The 19,777-nt window shown below is 35.2% G+C and overlaps 1 protein-coding gene across 3 annotated transcripts; it reads right to left on the reverse strand.

The window, feature by feature from the left end:
- Window positions 1-14,635: 14,635 nt before the first annotated feature.
- LOC105059324 (F-box protein PP2-A13) lies at window positions 14,636-18,601 on the reverse strand. Of its 3 annotated transcripts, none has more exons than XM_029260281.2 (4): window positions 17,836-18,601; window positions 17,244-17,362; window positions 16,022-16,069; window positions 14,636-15,310 (listed from the first exon to the last, which is right to left on the reverse strand). In XM_029260281.2, the coding sequence occupies exons 1-3, from the start codon at window positions 18,139-18,141 to the stop codon at window positions 16,024-16,026; spliced, it is 471 nt and encodes a 156-aa protein (XP_029116114.1). In that variant the 5' UTR covers window positions 18,142-18,601; the 3' UTR covers window positions 14,636-15,310; window positions 16,022-16,023. The 3 variants fall into 3 exon arrangements, with proteins under 3 accessions (XP_029116114.1, XP_010940886.1, XP_073105861.1); XM_073249760.1 differs by having other exon boundaries at window positions 15,172-15,310; window positions 15,980-16,069; window positions 17,836-18,415; XM_010942584.4 differs by lacking the exon at window positions 16,022-16,069 and having other exon boundaries at window positions 17,836-18,415.
- Window positions 18,602-19,777: the final 1,176 nt, after the last annotated feature.

Raw genomic sequence — 19,777 nt, forward strand, 5'->3', positions numbered from 1 at the left:
ACTGTATAATTCATCCCTTTTGACCGCTGTGTATAGAACGACTTAGGATTAAACTGTCAACCCTGATCAGATCATCTGAATCGTGCTCAACTCAAACAGTCCTGTGACTCCTCACTAGGACTACCCTGGCCAAGGTTTTGCTAAATTAAAATACGACTGTACACAGCTCCTGAACTGGAGTGATCAATTTCATCTTGACACATGCACCGACAAGTCAAGTACTTGACTACACCCAGCAGCCTTCCGTCACTGAATCAAAAATTCAGGTAGTCCAGTGCCTAAGTACAGTGAGTTGCTTGCAAGTCACTGTGGCGGTCTCAGGTCAGAGGGACAGTTATACCCATATCCCATCGAAACAAATCTTGACAGCAGAAAAAGCTTCGGAGTCGATCACGTTCAATGCAGATGTACCCTTACATCTCACCTGTATGTTATACCAGTGTCTCCATACTCCTTGGTTAAGAGAATAACCAACCCATGTGGCAGACAACGACCTATGCTTAATAAATGTTGTTGTTCTTGGTAACAACGTATTATTTGGTCGCAAACAGGTTTAAGGACTAAACGATAAATCCTCCTTTGTCGAGTCCAAATAGTCATAAGGACTTCACCACAACACAGGAGTTCATTAGAAAATGAAACAATTTGTGATGAAAAATGTCAAAATAATTTTTATTAATTTATAATTCATATACTAATACAAAAAAGAGCACAACCGTCACTAGACTAACGATTGGCTTTGGGATACTATTCCCAACATCTTACTACCCACTTGGTAAGTTTAGATCAATTTTTGATGACGATAGAGTATTTTGGAAGGATGGTGTTCCTACAAAAATTAGTAAGCATTCTTCACTTTCTTCAGCTTTTTCTTCAACTAAATTATCAGTCTTCTCTACCTACTTTAGATACTCATAAAAGTCTATACGAAACTAGTGTACATGCTTCATATTCTAAAAAAATATATATTTTTAGAGAAAAAAAAGATACAAAGTTACTTGAAGATAAACCTGAAGTTTTTAAGGATCCAGCACTATGGTGGAGAAGCAAGAGAAAGAAAAAATCAATTGATGACAGATATGGAGATTGGGATTATTCCTCTATTACTTATTGTTATGCTTATACTGTTATTGCTCAGCTTGAACCCACTTCATATGATGAGGTTAAGGGTATTGATTTTTGGAAAGATGACATGAAAGAAGAGATTTCAACTCTTAAAAAGAATGATACTTAGGGTTATATCTTGATGCAAATCTCTCTGATTTAAAACTTAAAACATACTGGGCTATTGACATAAACCCATATGCATGTGAAAGTTTGAAATTAAATCATCCTCACATAGAGGTAAGAAATGAGAAGGTGGAAGACTTTTTGGCTCTTCTAAGAGAGCGGGAGAAGTTATGCAAAAGTTTTAATCTTGTTGGAATAAAGAATTTTTTTGCCCAAGAGTCTAGATCCAGCAGTTCAGATGATGAAGATGAGTCTAGCATTTCTATAGAAGTTCTTAAAGGAGAATTTGAGGTTGAAAAACTAGTTGGGATATGCTATGGTGGTCCAAGCAACATAGGTAAAGTTGGACTGAAGTTTAAGGTTCGATGGAAGGGCTATTGTCCTAGTGAGGACACAAGGGAACCTATAGATGGATTAAGTACGGTAGAAGATATTATTATCAAGGAGCTTTCTCATAATCCTAAAAAAATTTATGACCCTAGAAGTGTTTATTTGTCGGAGGAGAAAAAATGATAATGCATTGAACTGCATTGTATCCAAGATTAGAATTGTTTGAGTGGAATCAAATATTGATCTCAAGGCAAAAGAGAATAGCATCCCACCTTGCGATTTTTTTCTTTTGGTAGGAAGGGGAGCTGAAGCTCTATCAAAAGATGGTATTATAGATAAAATAAAATCTAAATATTACAACAGTATCAAACTTTCCACATCCAGGACATCTAGTCAGCACCAAGATCAAATTATAGTATGTAAACATTGAACTTTCACTAAGAGAATAATGGCTAGAAATAAGTACAAGACAGGCCCTATTGTCCCAACTATATTCAAACATAGGAGAATACGAAGAATAAATCTTTAACTCCAACAAAATAGATGTCCCAAATATTTCAGAATGATGAAAAGACCATTACCAAACCAACCTAATTGTTACCAAGATCAAATTAAATTTCATGCCATTAAGCAACCAATTGAGGAAATATCTGAATCCATCCTATGTTGGCATGACCATCTTAGCTCCTACCTAAAGATGATAGCGAACAATTGATGATAAAGAGAATCCTGTAGCAACAACCTGATGTATATGATAGTTTAGGTGATTAACATAAAAACTTGTTAGTGATATTGTGACTCAGTAAAACCCCATGATTGCCGTAGCCATAGAATCTCAAATAATTCAATTAACATAGACATCAGCCAACCTAATCCCAGATTCATGTTATGTATGCATTGAGATTGTAACCACACCAAGACAAAGAAATAAGGTGAATAAGAAAAATATAAGACAACCCAAAAACTCAAAGCTAACATATAAGGGTGACACGAGCAGATATCCTCATATTTTAGTATGTCTCTGATGGAGAGAAACAGAGCATGGAGTTTATATCTCTTTTTTACATAGGAAGAATATAGATTGTTGACACAATAATATTTCATCAACATTATCATCATTCCAATAAGATCCCACAGCAATCCGATTGGAGAATGTCACAAAATCAAGGTGCAGCTGATCATTTGATTTAATATCAAAATTAACTTTTCGAGCCTTATTAGCCAAACAATCAGTCACTCTGTTAGCCTCCCAAAAAATATGAGAGATGCTAAGTTTATGGAGCAGTTACTTCTATAGATATAGTTTCTGTAACAATGGGTGAAGCATACTAATATTTTCAGACAACTTAGTAAGCTACTAAATAATCATTAAAGAATCTCCTTCCATCTAAAGTTACCAAGTCTGTATCTCAAGAATAGCCACATACATAACCAACCACACCATAACTATTTCAGCAAAAGGGACTGATGAGGATGATAATTTCTTGCTGCTGGCTCTCGGTAACCTTCTTTGATCATTTTGAATAATGAATGATGCTGCCATTTCTGAGTTGATAACTGAAGCATCAAAATTCAACTTGAGAACACTCATGGGAAAGAGAAGCCAACTCATACTAATAGGCCTTCGGCTATTATAGAAATTATAATTCCTAGCTCCTTAGTGCCATGATTGGTTCTCTTCGTATAACATGTTATCATGTTGGAATAAATTGAGCAACATACATGAAGCTTTCTTAATTAATTGAAAAGGGATTAAATGATAGTTTTGAAATAATCTTTCATTCTGAACTTTTCAAATCAATCGAGCAATATACATCATAAGGTGTTGCAAACCCTTTTTTTTCTGAAAAGTAGAGATCCAATTTTCTAATACATGCAAAGAAGTATGGCACAAAAATTCCATCGGAACATAGATCCACTATTTGCCAACATTCTGCAGCAAAGTAACAGTTGACAGTAACATATTGGCAATCTTTAGAATTCACGAGATAAAGATTACAATATCCAAAGTCTATATTGAGGATACCTCTCCTATGCAGAAGATTCTTGCAAGGAAGTCTTTGTCAAACCAATTTCCATCAAAATATCTAAACCTTCATAGGTATCTATATTTTTTAGATTCAAACAAATGATCTGCCATTATGAGAGGCCTATGGTTGTTGCAAAATATGATACATATCTTTAACAATCACTTTGTTGGTCCTCATACGTGACCAACAAATTTGATCGGACTAGAGCCCTTAAGCCACAGGGATAGCATAAATCTGGTTCATCATTTCTATTGAAAGCATAGAAACTAACAAGTTCCTACTCTATTGTCTATCAAAATTGAGTAAATATTGTACCCTCTATCCTTCAGCATCAGTCTCCATATTTATAAAGGTTGGCCAAGTTAGTAAAGATAGATTAGACACCTAAGGGTCACGAAGATATCAACTAAATCTCCTACTCTTATAGACCAAAAAAAATGAAATTGAACCATTGCACCATAAGCCATGATCTTTGACCAGATACTAAAATATTAGATGCATGTTTCTTGACTATAATGAAGCTAGAAAAGATTGGAGATACATTAATCTTGAGACGATGAAGATCTATATATCTAGACACATTATTTTTTATGAGAGTTCTTTTTGATGGTTTTCTTATGAATCCTACTATCCAATTGGTAAATTTAGATCAATTTCTGATAAGGACATAATATCTCAAAAAGATAATGTTCCTATGAAAATTAATGAGCCTTCTTCATTTTTTCCAACTTCTTCTTCTTCAACTAAATTATCAGTACTTTCTACCTACTTCAGATACTCATAAAAGTTCATGAAAAAATACTGTATATACTTTAAATTCTAAGAAAAATGAATATATCTTAGAGAAGAAAAAGATACGAGGTTACTTGAATATAAAGCTTCTAAGGATCCATCACCATTACAGATAAGCAAGAGAAAAAAGAAACTAATTGATAGGTATAGAGATTGGGATTATTCCTTTATTGCTTATTGTTATCCTTATACTATTATTGATTAGCTTAAACCAACTTCATAGGATGAGGCCAAGGACATTGATGTTTAGGAGGATGCCATTAAAGAAGAGATTTCAACTCTTAAATAAAATGAAATTCAGATTTATGTCTTGGTGCAAATCTCTCTAGTTTAAAACTTGAAACATGCTTGGCTGTTGATGTAAACCCATATACATGTAAAAGTTTGAAATTAAATCATTAGAAGTAAGAAATAAGAAGGGGGAAGACTTTTTGGCTCTTCTAAGAGTGGGAGAAGTTATACAAAAAGTTTAATCTTGTTAAGATGAAAAATTTTTTTACCCAAGAGTCTGAATCCAGCAATTCAGATGATGAAGATGAGTCTAGCATTTCTATAGAAGTTTAAAATTGAATCATTAGAGGTAAGAAATAAGAAGGTGGAAGATTTTTTGGCTCTTCTAAGAGTGGGAGAAGTTATACATAAAGTTCAATCTTGTTGGGATGAAAATTGTTTTTGCTCAAGAGTCTGAATCAAGTAGCTCATGAGATGATGAAGATGAGTCTAGCATTTTTACAGAAGTTTCTAAAAGAGCATTTGAGGTTGAAACTAGTTAGGATATGCTATGGTGATCCTAGCAATATATAGGCAAAGTTGGACTAAAGTTTAAGGTTCGATGGATGGGCTATGGTCCAATGAGGACATATAGGAACCTATAGATGGTTTAGTAGGGTGGAAGATATTGTTATCAAGGAGCTTGCTCATGACTCTAAAATAGCTCATGACCCTAAAACAGTTCACGACCCTGAAAGAGTTTTTCTATCGAAGGAGAAAAATGATAATATATTGGACTGCATTGTATCCAAGATTAGAATTCTTTGAGTGGAATCAAATATTGATCTTAAGGCAAAAGAGGATAGCATCCCACCTTATGATCATTTTTTTTTGATAGAAAGAGGAGCCGAAGCTCTATCAAAAGATAGCATTATAGATAAAGCAGAGTAGGAATATTACAATAGTATCAAACTTTTCACACCCAGGACATCTAGTCAGCACCAAGATCAAATTACAGCATTTAGACATTGAACTTTCACTAAGAGGACAATGGATAAAAATAAATAGAAGATAGGCCCTATTGTTCCATCTCTATCCAAACATGTAAGAATATAGAGAATAAACTTTTAACTCCAATAAAATAAATATCTCAAATATTTCAGAATGATGATAAGATCATTGTCAAACCAACCCAACCAAGATTAAGCTGAATTCTATGCCATTAAGCAACCAGCTGAGGAAATATCTAAATATACTCAGGATCTTATGTAATTATACCCTGAATAATCCACCCTCTGTTAGCATGACCATCTCAGCTCTCATCTAAAGATAATAGCAAATAATTGATTATAAAGAGGATCCTATAGCAACAACCAGCTATATTAACATAAAAACTAGTTTGTGACATTATGACTCAATAAAAATTCTTGATTGCAGTAGCCATAGAATTCCAAATAATCAATTAACATAGACATCAACCAACCTGATCCCAGATTTATGTTACCCATGCATTGAGATTGTAATCACACTAAGACACAAAGAAATAAGGTGAACAAGAAAAATATACGACAACCCAGGAACTCAAAGCTGACATTGTAAGGGTGGCACGAGTAAATATCCCTATATTGTAGCATGTCTTTGATGGAGAGAAGCTGAGCAGGGAGTGCACAACTCTTTTTTTTTGCAAGGCAAGAATATAGATTGATGGCACAATAATATTTTATTAACATCATCATCATTTTCGTAAGATCCCACAATAATCCGACCAGAGAATAATGATAAAATTAGGGTGTAGGTGATCATTTGAGTTAATATCGAAATCAACTTTTTGAGTTTTTTAGCCAAACAATCAGCCGCTTTATTAGCCTCCCAAAAAATATGAGAGATGCTAAGTTTATGGGACAACTACTTCTATAGATGTAGATCCTGTAACAATGGATGAAGTATACTAGTATTTTCAGACAACTTAGTAAGTCATTGAATAACTATTAAAGAATCCCCCTCCACTTAGAGTTGCCAAGTCTACATCTTAAGGATAGTGCACACATGCCCATCCACACCGTAATCATTTCAGTAAAAGGGACTAATGAGGGCAATAATTTCTTGCCACTAGCTCTCAGTAACTTTCTTTGATAATCTCGAATACTGAAGGCTGTTATAGTTTTTAAGTCAATAGCTGAAGCTCAAAATTCAACTTAAGAACACCAATGGGAGGGGGAAGCCAACTCACACTAATAGGCCTCTGATTGTTATAAAAATTATAATTTCTAGCTTCTCAGTGTCATGATCGGTTCTATTGGTGTAACATGTTATCATGCTGAAATAAATTGGACAACATACATGAAACTTTTCTAATTAACTGAAAAGGAGTCGAATGATAGTTCTTAAATATCCTTTCATTTCAGGCTTTCTAAATCAACCAAGCAACATACATCATGAGGTGTTGCAAATCCTTTCCTTTTCAAAAAGTAGAGACCTAGTTTTCTAGTACCTGTAAAGAAGTAGGGTGAAAATTTAGCTAGAACATAACATCCATTAGTTGCCAACATTCTATAGCAAAGGAATATTTGATAATAATATGTTGATAGTCTTCAAAATCTAGCAAATAAAGATCATAATATTATAAGTCTATATTGAGGATACCTCTCCTATACACAAGATCCTTGCAAGGAAGTCTTTGCCAAACCAATTTTCATTAAAATATCTTAACCCTCTAGGTACCTATATTTTTCAGATCCAACCAAATGACCTATCATTACGAGGGGCCTGTGGCTGCTGCCAATTGTGATGCATATCTCTAACAGTTACTTTGTTGGTCCTTGCATGTGCCTAATAAATTTAATCAGGCCAAAGCCCTTGAGCCATAGGGATAGCACAAATTTGATTCATCACTTCTACTAAGAACATAGAAACTAATAAGTCCCTATTCCATGATCTATCGGGATTGAGCAAATATTGTACCCTCCATTCTTCAGCATTAATCTCCATATTTATAGAGGTTCGCCAAGTTAGCAAAGACAGATTAGACACCCAAGGGTCATGAAGAACATCAACTAAATCTCCTACTATGGACTAAAAAAAATGGAATTAAAATTTTGCACCATAAGTTGTGATCTTTGACTAGATGCTAGAACATTAGATGCATATTTCTTAGCTATGATGAAGCTATAAAAGGTTGAAAATATATTAATCTTGAGATGATGAAGATTTGTATATTCAGACATACTTTTGATGATAGCTCTTTTTGGTGATCTTCTGATGGATCCTACTGCCCTGTTGGTAAGTTTAGATCAGTTTCTAATATAAACAGTATCTCAAAAAGATACTATTCCTATAAAAGTGGGTCAGCCTTCTTTACTTTTTCCAACTTCTTCTTCTTCGACTAAATTATCAGTCTTCTCTACCCACTTCAGATGCTCATAATAGTCAATAAAAAATTGATGTACACGCTTCAAAATCTAAAAAAATTGAATATATTCTTAGAGAAAAAGAAGATACAAAGTTACTTGAAGATGAACCCAAGGCTTCTAAGAATCCATCACCATGGCAAAAAAGCAAGAGAAAGAAGAAACCAATCGACAAATATAAAGATTGGAATTATTCCTCTATTGTTTATTATTATACTTATATTATTATTGATCAGCTTGAACCAACTTCATATGATAAGGCCAAGGGCATTGGTATTTGGGAGGATGCTATGAAAAAAGAGATTTTAGCTCTTAAAAGGAATAATACTTAGGATTATGTCTTGGTGCAAATCTCCCTGATTTAAAACTTAAAATATGCTAAGCTATTGATGTAAACCCATATGCATGTAAAAGTTTGAAATTAAATCATCCTTATATAGAGGTAAGAAATTGGAAGGCTAAAGATTTTTTCGCTCTGGCAAGAGAGTGGAAGAAGTTATTCAAAAAGTTTAATCTTATCGAGATGGAGAATTTTTTTGCTCAAGAGTCTGAATCTAGCAGCTCCGATGATGAAGATAAGTCTGGCATTTCTACAAAAATTTTTAAAGAAGAATTTGAGGTTGGAAAATTAGTTAGGATATGCTATGGTGATCCCAGCAACATAGGCAAAGTTGGACTAAAGTTTAAGATTTGATGGAAGGGCTATGGTCCAAGTGAGGATACATGGAGACCTATAGATGGTTTATGTAAGGTGGAAGATACTGTTATCAAGGAGCTAGCACATGACCCTAAAATAGTTCATGATCCTAAAAAAGTTTTCTGTTGGAGAAGAAAAATGATAATGTATTGGACTACCATATATCTAAGATTAGAATTATTTGAGTGGAATCAAATATTGATTTTAAGGCAAAAAAGGATAGCATCCCACCTTGTGATCTTTATTATGGTATGTCTTATTCTTTGTCTTACTCAACCTTTGAAAATTTACCTCCAAAAGGCTTAAGGGCTGGCCAACGAGACATCATCAATAATATTTTCAGAGGATGCATCAAATATGTGCAAAGGCAAATGTCAATCAGATTCAAAGGCCTCATCCTCTGGAAAAAAGTGTGTATTGTCACTGTTGGACCTATATTCTAGTTGTGGTGCTATGTCAATGGTATTATTTTTTGGTGCAGCAAATGACAGCTTATTATTGTATTATTTTCTACAGAGGCTGCGATAGCAGTTCAGGAGTTGACTTGGCTCATAAGATTGCTTGATAGTTTAGGTCAAGACATTAATATATTATTCCTCTTTATTATAATAATGAGAGTGCAATCCGATTGACAAAGAATTCAGTATTTCATGCAAGGAGCATATTGAGGTTCATCATCATTTTACTAGAAAAAAAATTACAGTTGAAGAGGTTGATTTACTTTCAATTTCAATAAAAGACTAGTTAGTGGATATCTTCGTCAAAAGATTAGCAGACGAGTGGTTTGAAGATTTATGCGGTAAACTTAGCATTGTATGGATATGCATTGAGGAGGAGTTTTGAGAATCATAATGTGTCCAACTAGGACTCTATTTATTTATTTATTTATGTTTGTGTGTGTATATCCTATTTGAAATAGGACTTGACCTCTAGTGTATTCTATTTAATTAAGAGCTTGTGTTTTAGTGATTTTTGTTTTATGAGTTCAAGTAGGAGTTGGGATGCAATCTGATGGATTTTTCTGAGCATCTGACCCATCCAAGACCCATTCAGCATATCTTAATAGGGTTTAGGATGGATTTGAGATTTCAAATTGAAATCCATTTGAATTTTGGATCGTTTGGGATTTATCTCTTGGATACCTGTTATCTGAATCCACTTATATATAAACATAAAGCCCTAGTCCCTAGCCAATGTCTAAGCTTCTCTATCGGCCGCTCCAAGCCTCCAACTCGATTGAGACTCTTAAGGATGGAAAGATAGAGGAAAATCGGGGTAAAACAAAGGAAATATCAAGAAAAATGAAGGAAAATCACAAAAATTGGAAAGGTAAGAGCTTTTCCCACATGGATTGATCTTTTTTTCTTGTCCCTTCTTGTTTATTTTCATTTCATTCTCTTTCTTTGAAGATCTATGGAGAGAGAGTACTTGAGGGAGATGGGAGGGGTTTCTTAGGTTCTAAGCCTCCCATCTGATTGAGAGTCCCGAGGATGGAAAGAAAACAAAGGAACAACCGAGGGAATACAAAGGAAAAATCAAGGAAAACAAAGGAAAAATAGGAAAAATTGAAAGGTAAAGCCTTTTTCCATGTAGATTGATCATTTTTTTTTTTTTTGCTTCTTTGTCTTTTCATTTTGTTCTCTTTCTTTGGAGATCTATTGGAAAGCAAAGTATTGAGGGACATCAGAGGGGTTTCTTAGGTTTCGGGGTTTTTGCTCGAGCATATGAGATTTTGTGGGAGTTATGACGGTTTGAGGGCTTAATCTTGGTAGAAGCATGATATTTTGGAGGGTTTGGGGAATTTTGATCCAGAGGATTCTTCTTTGGCTACAAAATTTTTAATTTATGGAGTTCTGTTATCAGGCAGGTTCAGGTACCTAGTGAGTATACCAATTTTAAATGGGATATGTTTGGGATTTATGGTTGATTTCATAATTGGGTTTGGGATGGGTTCAGATAGTTAGATTTTAAATAGGTTCAGATATAGGTAGGATAAAATTTGGAGGTACCTTACCCATTGCTATCTCTAGTAGGAGTTAAACTCCCACCCATATAATGTTTATTTAAAGAGACCATTAGCATCTCTTTTAGGGTGTAGGAAGAAAGAGAAATGAGAGATTATTTGTATATATGGAGTTTTTTTTATAACACACTTTTGTGAAGTTTTGATATTTATTCTTTTTTAAATAAATTATTTGATCATCTAATTTTTTATTCTTCCATAAATCTTTTCATGATTCTCTATAAATATTTTTTTTATTTGATGTTTGTTTTAGATTTTAAGCCAGCATGGTTGATCTACTATGTATAATGTGTTGTTCTTAGCTGATTCCCTTCACCCAAGTTATGAAAAACTCTGACATCTTCAAGTTGTGTAGTGTATTTTTTATTTCGATCAAAAAAGGAATATATGCATTTGGTGAAGTCTCTTACTTTCTGAGTGTTAGAGTTTCTCTTGGTCCAGTGGTTAGTAGTATGCAGATGAAAATAGCATGCATAACTTCTCCAAGAAGCATATAACTCGAAATATTCTATAATAGCATATAGGCAAGCGGGTACTATTTGGTTGGGGAGAGCTAGATTCTAGAATGAAAATGAGAATGGATAACTCTTATTCCTGCCATTTGGTTGGAGAAAATCTCATTCTCATTTTGATTCCAACAGGAATGAGAATGTCCCAATCCTCAAAATCCAATCCTTACTCTTCTCTATCTACTCAGATGCTCATAAAAGTTCATGCAAAATTGGTATATATGCTTCAAATGTTAAGAAAAATGAACATATTCTTAAAGAAGAAAAAGATATAAAGTTATTTGAAAATGAACCTAAAGCTTTTAAAGATTCATCACCATTGCAGAGAAGCAAAAAAAAGAAAAAACTAATTGACATATATGAAGATTGGGATTATTTCTCTATTGCTTATTATTATGCTTTTATTGTTGTTGATCAGCTTGAATTCACTTCATATGATGAGGCCAAGGGCATTGGTGTTTAGGAGGATGTCATGAAAGAGGAGATTTCAACTCTTAAAAAGAATGATACTCGAGGTTATGTCTTGATGAAAATCTCTTTGATCTACAACTTGAAATACAATGGGTTGTTGATGTAAACCCATATGCATGTGAAAGTTTGGAATTAAATCATCCTCACACAGAGGTAAGAAATAAGAAGGCGAAAAACATTTTGACTCTTTTAAGAGAGTAAGAGAAGTTATGCACAAAGTTCAATCTTGTCGGGATGGAGAATTCTTTTGCTTGAGGGTTGGAATCCAACAGCTCAGATGATAAAGATAAATCTGGCATTTCTATAGAAGTTCCTAAAGGAGAATTAGAGGTTAGATAACTAGTTGGGATATGCTATACATGGTGATCCCAGCAACATAGGCAAAGTTGGACTAAAGTTTAAGGTTGAATGGAAGGGCTATGGTCCAAGTGAGGACACATGGGAACCTATAGATGGTTTAAGTAGTGTGGAAGATACTCTTATCAAGGAGCTTGCTCATGATCTTAGAAGAGTTTTTTCTGTCATAGGAGAAAAATGACAATGTAGTGGACTATGTTATATCCAAGATTAGAATTGTTCGAGTAGAATTAAATATTGATCTTAAGGCAAAAGAGGATAACATTTCACCTTATGATTTTTATTATGGTTGTCTTATTCTGTCTTATTCAACTTTTAAAAATTTACCCCTAGAAAGTTTGAGGGCTGGCCAATGAGACATCATCAATGATTTTTTCAAAAGATGCATCAAATATGTGTCAAGGCAAATGTCAATCAGATTCAGAGGTTTCATCCTTTGGGGAAAAGTATGTATTGTCGCTATTGGACCTATATTCTAGTTGTGGTGCCATGTCAACGGTATTATTTCTTAGTGCAACAAATTATATCCTACTGTTGGTTGTCTTCTATAGAGGCAAAGTATCATACAGTCGCAATAGCAATTCAGGAGTCAACTTGACTCATGAGATTGCTTGATAGTTTAGATCAAGACATTAACATATTATTCCTCTTTATTATAATAATAAGAATGCAATCTGATTGGAAAGGAATCTAATGTTTCAGATAAGGACAAAGCATATTGAGGTTCATCATCACTTTATTAGAGAAACAATTGCTGATAAAGAGATTAATTTATTTCTAGTTTCAACAAAAGACCAACTAGCAGATATCTTCGAAGACTTGCAGACTTGTGCAGTAAGCTTAATATCATATGGACTATGCATAGAGGGAAAGTATTAAGAATCATTATATGTTCAACTAGTACTCTATTTATTTATTTATTTATTTTGTGCGTGTGTCCTATTTGAATAGAATTTTATCTCTAGTGTTATCCGATTTAGTTAAGAGTTTATGTTTTAGTGGTTTTTGTTTTCTGAGTTCAGATATGAGTTAGACTCCCACTCATATGATGTCTATTTAAAAAGATCATTAACGTCTCCTTTAGGGTGTGGGAAGAAAGAGAGAAGAGAGATTATTTATGCATGTAGAGACTTTTTTGTAACGCACTTTTGTGAAGTTTTGGTCTTTATGCTTCTTTGAATAAATTATTTTTTCCTCTCAATTTTTTATTCTTTCATAATTTTTTTCATGATTCTCCACAAATATTTTTTTTTTTGATATTTATTTTGGATCTTGAGCCGACATGATCGATTTACTATATATAGCATACCATTCTAAAGTAATTCTCTTCACCCAAGTTACGAAAAACCTTGACATCTTCGAGCTATCATAGTATATTCTTTATTTTGATCAAAAAAGGAATATATGTATTTGATGAAGTCCCTTACTTTCCAAGTGTTAGAGTTTCTCTTGGTCCAGTGTTTACTAGTATGCAGATAGGAAACAGCATACATAACTTCTCCAAGTAGCATATAACTCAAAACACTTCATAATAGCATATAGGCAAGTAAGTACTATTTGATTGGGGAGACTGACCTTTTGGAATGGAAATAGAAATGAATAACTCTTATTCCGGCCATTTGGTTGAAAAAAATCTCATTCCTATTTGATTTCAAGAGGAATGAAAATACTCCATTCCTCAAAATCCAATCTCTATTCTTCTCTAGTATTCAAATCCTATTCCGATTCCTCTAGTTACGAACCAAATGCATCTGGGATATAACTTTTTTTATATCTATTTCAATCTATTTTAATTCCGATTCTGATCGCGAACAAAAAGCACCCTAAATGCCTTGTGAGAGCCTTCAAAATTCAATTTAATAAGGTAGCCTGCTGGTGAGGGTGGCTACAGAGATTACATGGCAAGAAGAGTACATACCCAAGCAGCCAAGCTGAGACAACCCTGATGCTTCAGAAGCTTAGGCCAGCCAATATTCCTAGGCTGGGTGCAGAGACTCGCTGAAGACTCTTCAAGGTGAAGGACATGGGCTGTTTCAGTGATAACCACCACATCTATAGAACTTCAAGGATAGCTCTGTTATATCGGTTGCTTGATGGAAGGCTTAGTTCCTGGAAATCATGTATGATAACAGCGACTATAACAATTTCAGTTAACCCTATTGCATTATGGAGATAAATAACGTGAAAAAATAGAACGACCATCATTTTATTATTATTATTATTTCTAGTTATAACAACTGTCATTACATAACGGCCATCATTTTCACTTGTATTTTCTAATAAAATAATACTTTTTTTTTTTTTTTGACTTTTTTCCTTCAAAATACTAGCAGTCCAAAAAAGATATTACCTCATCTAATTAAAAAGACAGAAAAGATTAACACCACTATATTTCCAGTTGCATTACCATTGCAAAAGAGATTCTTTGATAGATTATTTTAATGGCAACATATGGAAAAATTGTTTTTTTCAGATAAATAAAGGCCGTTATGATGGTCAATAACAGTGTGAGCGGAGAGGTGTTGTAATGGAATAACGCATTATTTAAAGCCTTGCTGAAAAGTCTACCAGAGATAATATTTTCCAATTAACAAAGTCTAGGGATCTCTAAAATTGGCACATACAGATTGGTCCATATCAAGGATCCATATACAAAATTTTGACCACTAATGAAAGAAAATGTAGTAAAAAACAACACCCCTCACTCTACCTCATCCCTCTAAAATATAAGGGAAAACATGTACACGCAAATCTGTGAAGGAAAGCAGGCTATCTTCTGCATTCAACTTTTAACATCTGATAACCCTCCCTTGCATGGCAAACCTACCTATAAGTATATAACATTTTTCCCTTTTCTAGACCCCTTCGGGCAAATTAACACGGCGTCCACACAAAGACCCCCTTTGGTGTGTGTGCAATCAATCTGAATCATTGAGAACCTGACTTTGGTTGGTGCACTGGAGTTCTTAACAACAAAATCGCCGACACGATGGAGCGTCCAAATCCCAGGTTCATCTAAATAACACTTGGACTGCGCTTGCTGACCATCAGATGTTGATAGCTGAAACCTCACAGGTTTTATGTCCCACCCATGGACGTGCTCAAGGCTACAGACCCGTCGACCAAGTCGTCTAGAGGCCCTGCCTAAATGAAGCCGGAAGAACAAGCTGTATGTACCTTCTGGAAAGCAGAAATCAATTTCCCCACCGACTTCGAGCCACCAAATTTGCTGAAGGTATGCAACAGTGTGGAATCTGCGAAAACATATTTTCAGCTTCATGTCATCTCTCCGGTTTAAAGTTCTTGGGGCACACCATAATCATAACACAAAAAAGCTCATAATCGGAACTTAAGAATTGAGGACATGGATGATAACTCTAACTGCACTGCAGATATCTCATAACAACTAACAGCAGGTTATAAAGCTGAAACGTAGTATGCCTGATGTTATATGCTAGTGTGCCCTCACACAGGTGTTTCGGTACATGCTCATCAAATAATAAATTGTACATGTAATTAGATCAATTTTTTGGCTATGAAATTGAAACTAGAACAAACGCATGTATGACATTTTCAGTGAGGAATCTGACTACCAAGAATATTTCAGAATTGTAAGAACAACACAGATCTGAAGAGATCCACATCCATCAGCAGATCAGATAAAATCTTGACAATCAATACTTCATAGTCCTTTTCAAAAATTAAGTGATTTAAAAAAAATGTAAATTATGCATCAAAAACTAATTGAAGAAATGAAAATCCTTCTGCCAACATAGGTCTGTCACAGTTGAATAAGAATGACATTGATGCATGAGAATAGAATAAATTGCCGATGTAGTCTACATAAAAGTGACGCAAGATCAGCAGGATAACTGATGATGCATTTAATTATTACTAAGGGAAACAACTACATTGTGTTATACCAGACGGGGATGGTCCCAGAGTCAGAGGAACATGATGAGTACCTTCATGCCCCTTGTCTTGCAAACAAATCCACCAAGCCATTAGCAGCCCTAAGAACAGAATTGAAACATGAAGATATAGAATCATAAGCTACTTTAGTTATCTTCAATAATGCGAATGCATCCCTTTCCTGGATCCCCATATTTCAGGAGACAGGTAAAAATTATAAAGCAAGGAAAGCCATACTGGATAAATTGTTATTGATGGCAAGCTAGTATAAGTAGGAAGAAGAGTTGATCCAATTGGGTGTTTACTAAGTAGTCCAAAAAACCTATTTCATAATTAAAGATCTCAACACAAAAGAACCCACAAGCTATAGAACCAGAAACCAAAAAATGAGGGCACAAATTTGCTAACTGTTTAAAGAAAAAAGTTCATTAAACAAAATTCAAAGAAACCTGACCAAATTAAGGATCTGCTGCAAGAAAAAGGGTAGAGATGAGAATAGGAAGAATATAAACAACAATATTATCTGATCAAGACATAAAGATGCATGAGATTCTAGACATTCTAGAGCTTGTTCAAAAGCAAGCAATGTCAGCACACATGTGGGCGGGCACGCACACGCACACACACATGCACACACACACAAAAAGAAAAGGAAGAAAAGGAAAAGAAAAACTTGAGGTGTAATTCTCCTGTATAAGTGGGAAGATGAGCAGACAGTAACTGGCTCCTCATCATATATAACCAGATGCTGGGTTATCTATGAGCAGAAACTAATTGACCTCTGCGAGTAGAAGCTAGATCAAGTCATCATCAAGCTGAAATGTTGCTAAAAATGATTTGAAACCCCCCACCGCCACCCCCCCCCCCCCCCCAAAAAAAAAAAAAAAAACAGAGAATAAAAACATATCTAGAAGCCCCATACACATTAGGAGTTTGAGAAAAATTAGGAAACTTAAGCCCGTGCATAAAATAAAACATAGAGTTTTATGACCAAAAGAACCTAGACAACAAAAACAGCTCGAGTATTGAGGGTTTTCAGCTTAAGTATTGAGGGTTTTCAGGCAACATATAACTTGCCATAAGTCAATTTCCGAATACTGACTCACAAGAACAAACTTACCGCTCAAACTAACAAGCAGTGATTTTAAGCAGACAAATAAATATAAAGAAAATATTGATCAATCTGATAAATTTCATACACAGCACCACCCTAGTAGGAATGAAGGCAAACGAAAAATAAATTTATGCTTAAATAATAAAAGAACAAAGTAATACCTGGATTCACCGGTAGGGATAAAGTTCCAGTACCTCCGATCATCAATCCCTGTAATCGATAACGCCTTTGAAGAGATCAACATGCAAAACCCACCTGAGTATTTCTCCAGCCAGAATTCCTGCATCACAGACACCAAAATTCAATCCATCAGCAAGACGAACAGCAATTTACATGAATAAAGTACCCGGAATCCTTGGATATTAATCCCAAATCCCTTATCTAGTATGAAGTCAGAAAATAGATTTAAAACTTCTTCACCTTTACTTCTTCCAAATGCAAAGATTTCACCTTTACCTTAAGCAAAAAAAAACCAAACTCGAAATCCAAAAACCTACCCAAAATAACCTACAATGAAGGGAAATTAATCCCAATCAACATATCTAGCATCTAATCAGAAAAACCACATAAAGCATGCTCCTTTTCTCCTTCCAAAGTACAAAGACTTCATCTTTATCCTCAAGATAGCAAACAAAATCTAGAAAACCAGAAACACAGCAAAAATCCACACCCATCTAACCGTATCTCCTCACAAATTCCCATTTTATCTCACAGATACCATTTGTGTGCAGAAAGCAACCAAAAAAAATATACCTTCTTGCCCGCATCGAAGCGATTCCGCTGACATAGCCTCGCAAATATCTCCCTCTTGCCAAGCCCACGCCTGGAACTCTCCTCCCCCAGCGCAGTCTCCATCAAATACCTATAGTTTCTCGGCAGCTTCGCCTCCCACACGTAATCCGCCGACGCCGCCCCACGAAACGTGCGGCTGAGGCCCGCCAGCCTACCGATCTCCGGCGGATCAAGCCGGAGCAAGACCTCCGCCACGCAGCTCTCCGGCAAGTCCCCCAGACCAGTTGGCCGCTCTCTCCCGTCCATACTCGACACCCCGGCCCCCATCCCAAATCCTAACGCTAACCCTCCCAAATTCCCCCCCAAATCCAAGCCCAAAACCACCGATCTAGCCCCAATTGGCGAGAAAATTAGGGATTTATCTGTAGAGAGTGAGGGATTTGGAGGAGAGGAGGAGGAAGGCGACGCGGCTTCGCTTGGAGGAAGGGGGAAGATTTAGGAGGAGGAGGAGGAGAAGCCCACCATCCATTCGATTCTTCGCTGGTTCTTCTTCCTTCGGCTCGAGATTTTTTCGTTATTCCCGTCCCCCTGTCTCTCAACCTCCCTCGTTTTATTTCTATACGAGAGCGGAATAAAGGATAAGGTTCGCGGGGGGATTTAGTTATTCCATTCTAAAAAAATAAGAGCGACGGCTACGGCGGATGCTAATCCCCCCCCCCCATTATATGAGCTGGAAATGCCCGGGCGGACGCGTGGCCGGATAAAAGGTTGGAATAGTGGGTGCCGGAAATGCAGCCCTTGCCACCATAATCTTTTTTGGGCACCGAAAGGAGGTTTGTTTGGACTTTATTTGTTAGTGTTTATCGTCCTGGAAAGGCCCTGCCAGTGGCTGGTTGCGTGGCTGCTTGATTTGCACGGAGGTTCATGGATTTGGAGTATTTGTTTGGACTTTGGAATGCTGCCATAAATAGAAGATTCCTGGGTGGAGAGACATTATTGTCTATATTGCATGCATCAATGCAGCCAATCACAACTATTAAATTTTACATTAAAATACGTATTTGATGAATAGAATTCATTGAAATCGGACCGTTATTGACTATGGCACAGCTAGATGCATGCAATTTAGATAATAATTTTTTTTAAATTAAACCAAAGATAGTTGGTAATTTTTTTTTTTATGATTTTATAAGTAATTGATTTTTATTATAGAGTTAGGGAGGATAATCGAATTGGATGTAGGTCGATTCAAAAATTCATTAAATTAAATCTGATTTATTTATTGAATAGATCAAAAATTTAGATTTAAATTCGATCTATTTATCAGACAGATAATTCAATCTGATCTATATAATTTATTTATTAAATAGATCAAATCAGATTAAATAGATTAAACGTATCAGATTAAATAAATTAAAAATATATTAAATAGATCTTAAATAAATTACATCAATCATATTATGATCTGATCTAATTATTAAATGGATCAAACTAATCAAATAGATCAAAGGTCTAAATTCAAATCTAATCCATTTTGATAAATGATGGGTTGGAGTGTTTACGGTCCAATTTTGTTTAGAATGGGTCATTCGCGAGATGGGTTAGCAGGTTGGAATCCTTGCTAGATTTCTCCCATCTATCATAAAGAACTTATATGTTTGCTGAGTATGTATTGAAATCCTGCTTTAGAAATGATTGCGTGTCATACTTCACATCCATGATCAATCATGTCCGGATATGGTGGCTGGTTTGAGCTTTTCCAAGGATAGACGAAAAAAAATTTTGTCTTTCTTGTTCCATTCAAAAATAATGGGATGCTTGATAGAGAAAGTAGTGAACAATTACTCTTGGTCCATGTTGTTCGCCGTTCCTGTACTTGTCTTTGAAACCTTATCCAGGTAGTACGCTACTTTATTTAGCTAAGTAGGCAAACTAATTATGTAACTACATGCTAACCCATGTG

Source organism: Elaeis guineensis, chromosome 16 (assembly GCF_000442705.2).
Source record: "Elaeis guineensis isolate ETL-2024a chromosome 16, EG11, whole genome shotgun sequence".
NCBI lineage: Eukaryota > Viridiplantae > Streptophyta > Magnoliopsida > Arecales > Arecaceae > Elaeis > Elaeis guineensis.

Excerpts from the sequence above, each read along its gene's own strand:
- LOC105059324 (XM_010942584.4), bottom strand. The coding sequence starts at position 18,141 with ATGGGGGCCGGGGTGTCGAGTATGGACGGGAGAGAGCGGCCAACTGGT. Across the intron at positions 17,363-17,835 it reads GCTTCGATGCGGGCAAGAAG|GAATTCTGGCTGGAGAAATA; the intron begins GTATATTTTTTT and ends TCTGTGATGCAG. Across the intron at positions 15,311-17,243 it reads ATCCCTACCGGTGAATCCAG|ATTCCACACTGTTGCATACC; the intron begins GTATTACTTTGT and ends ATGTTTTCGCAG.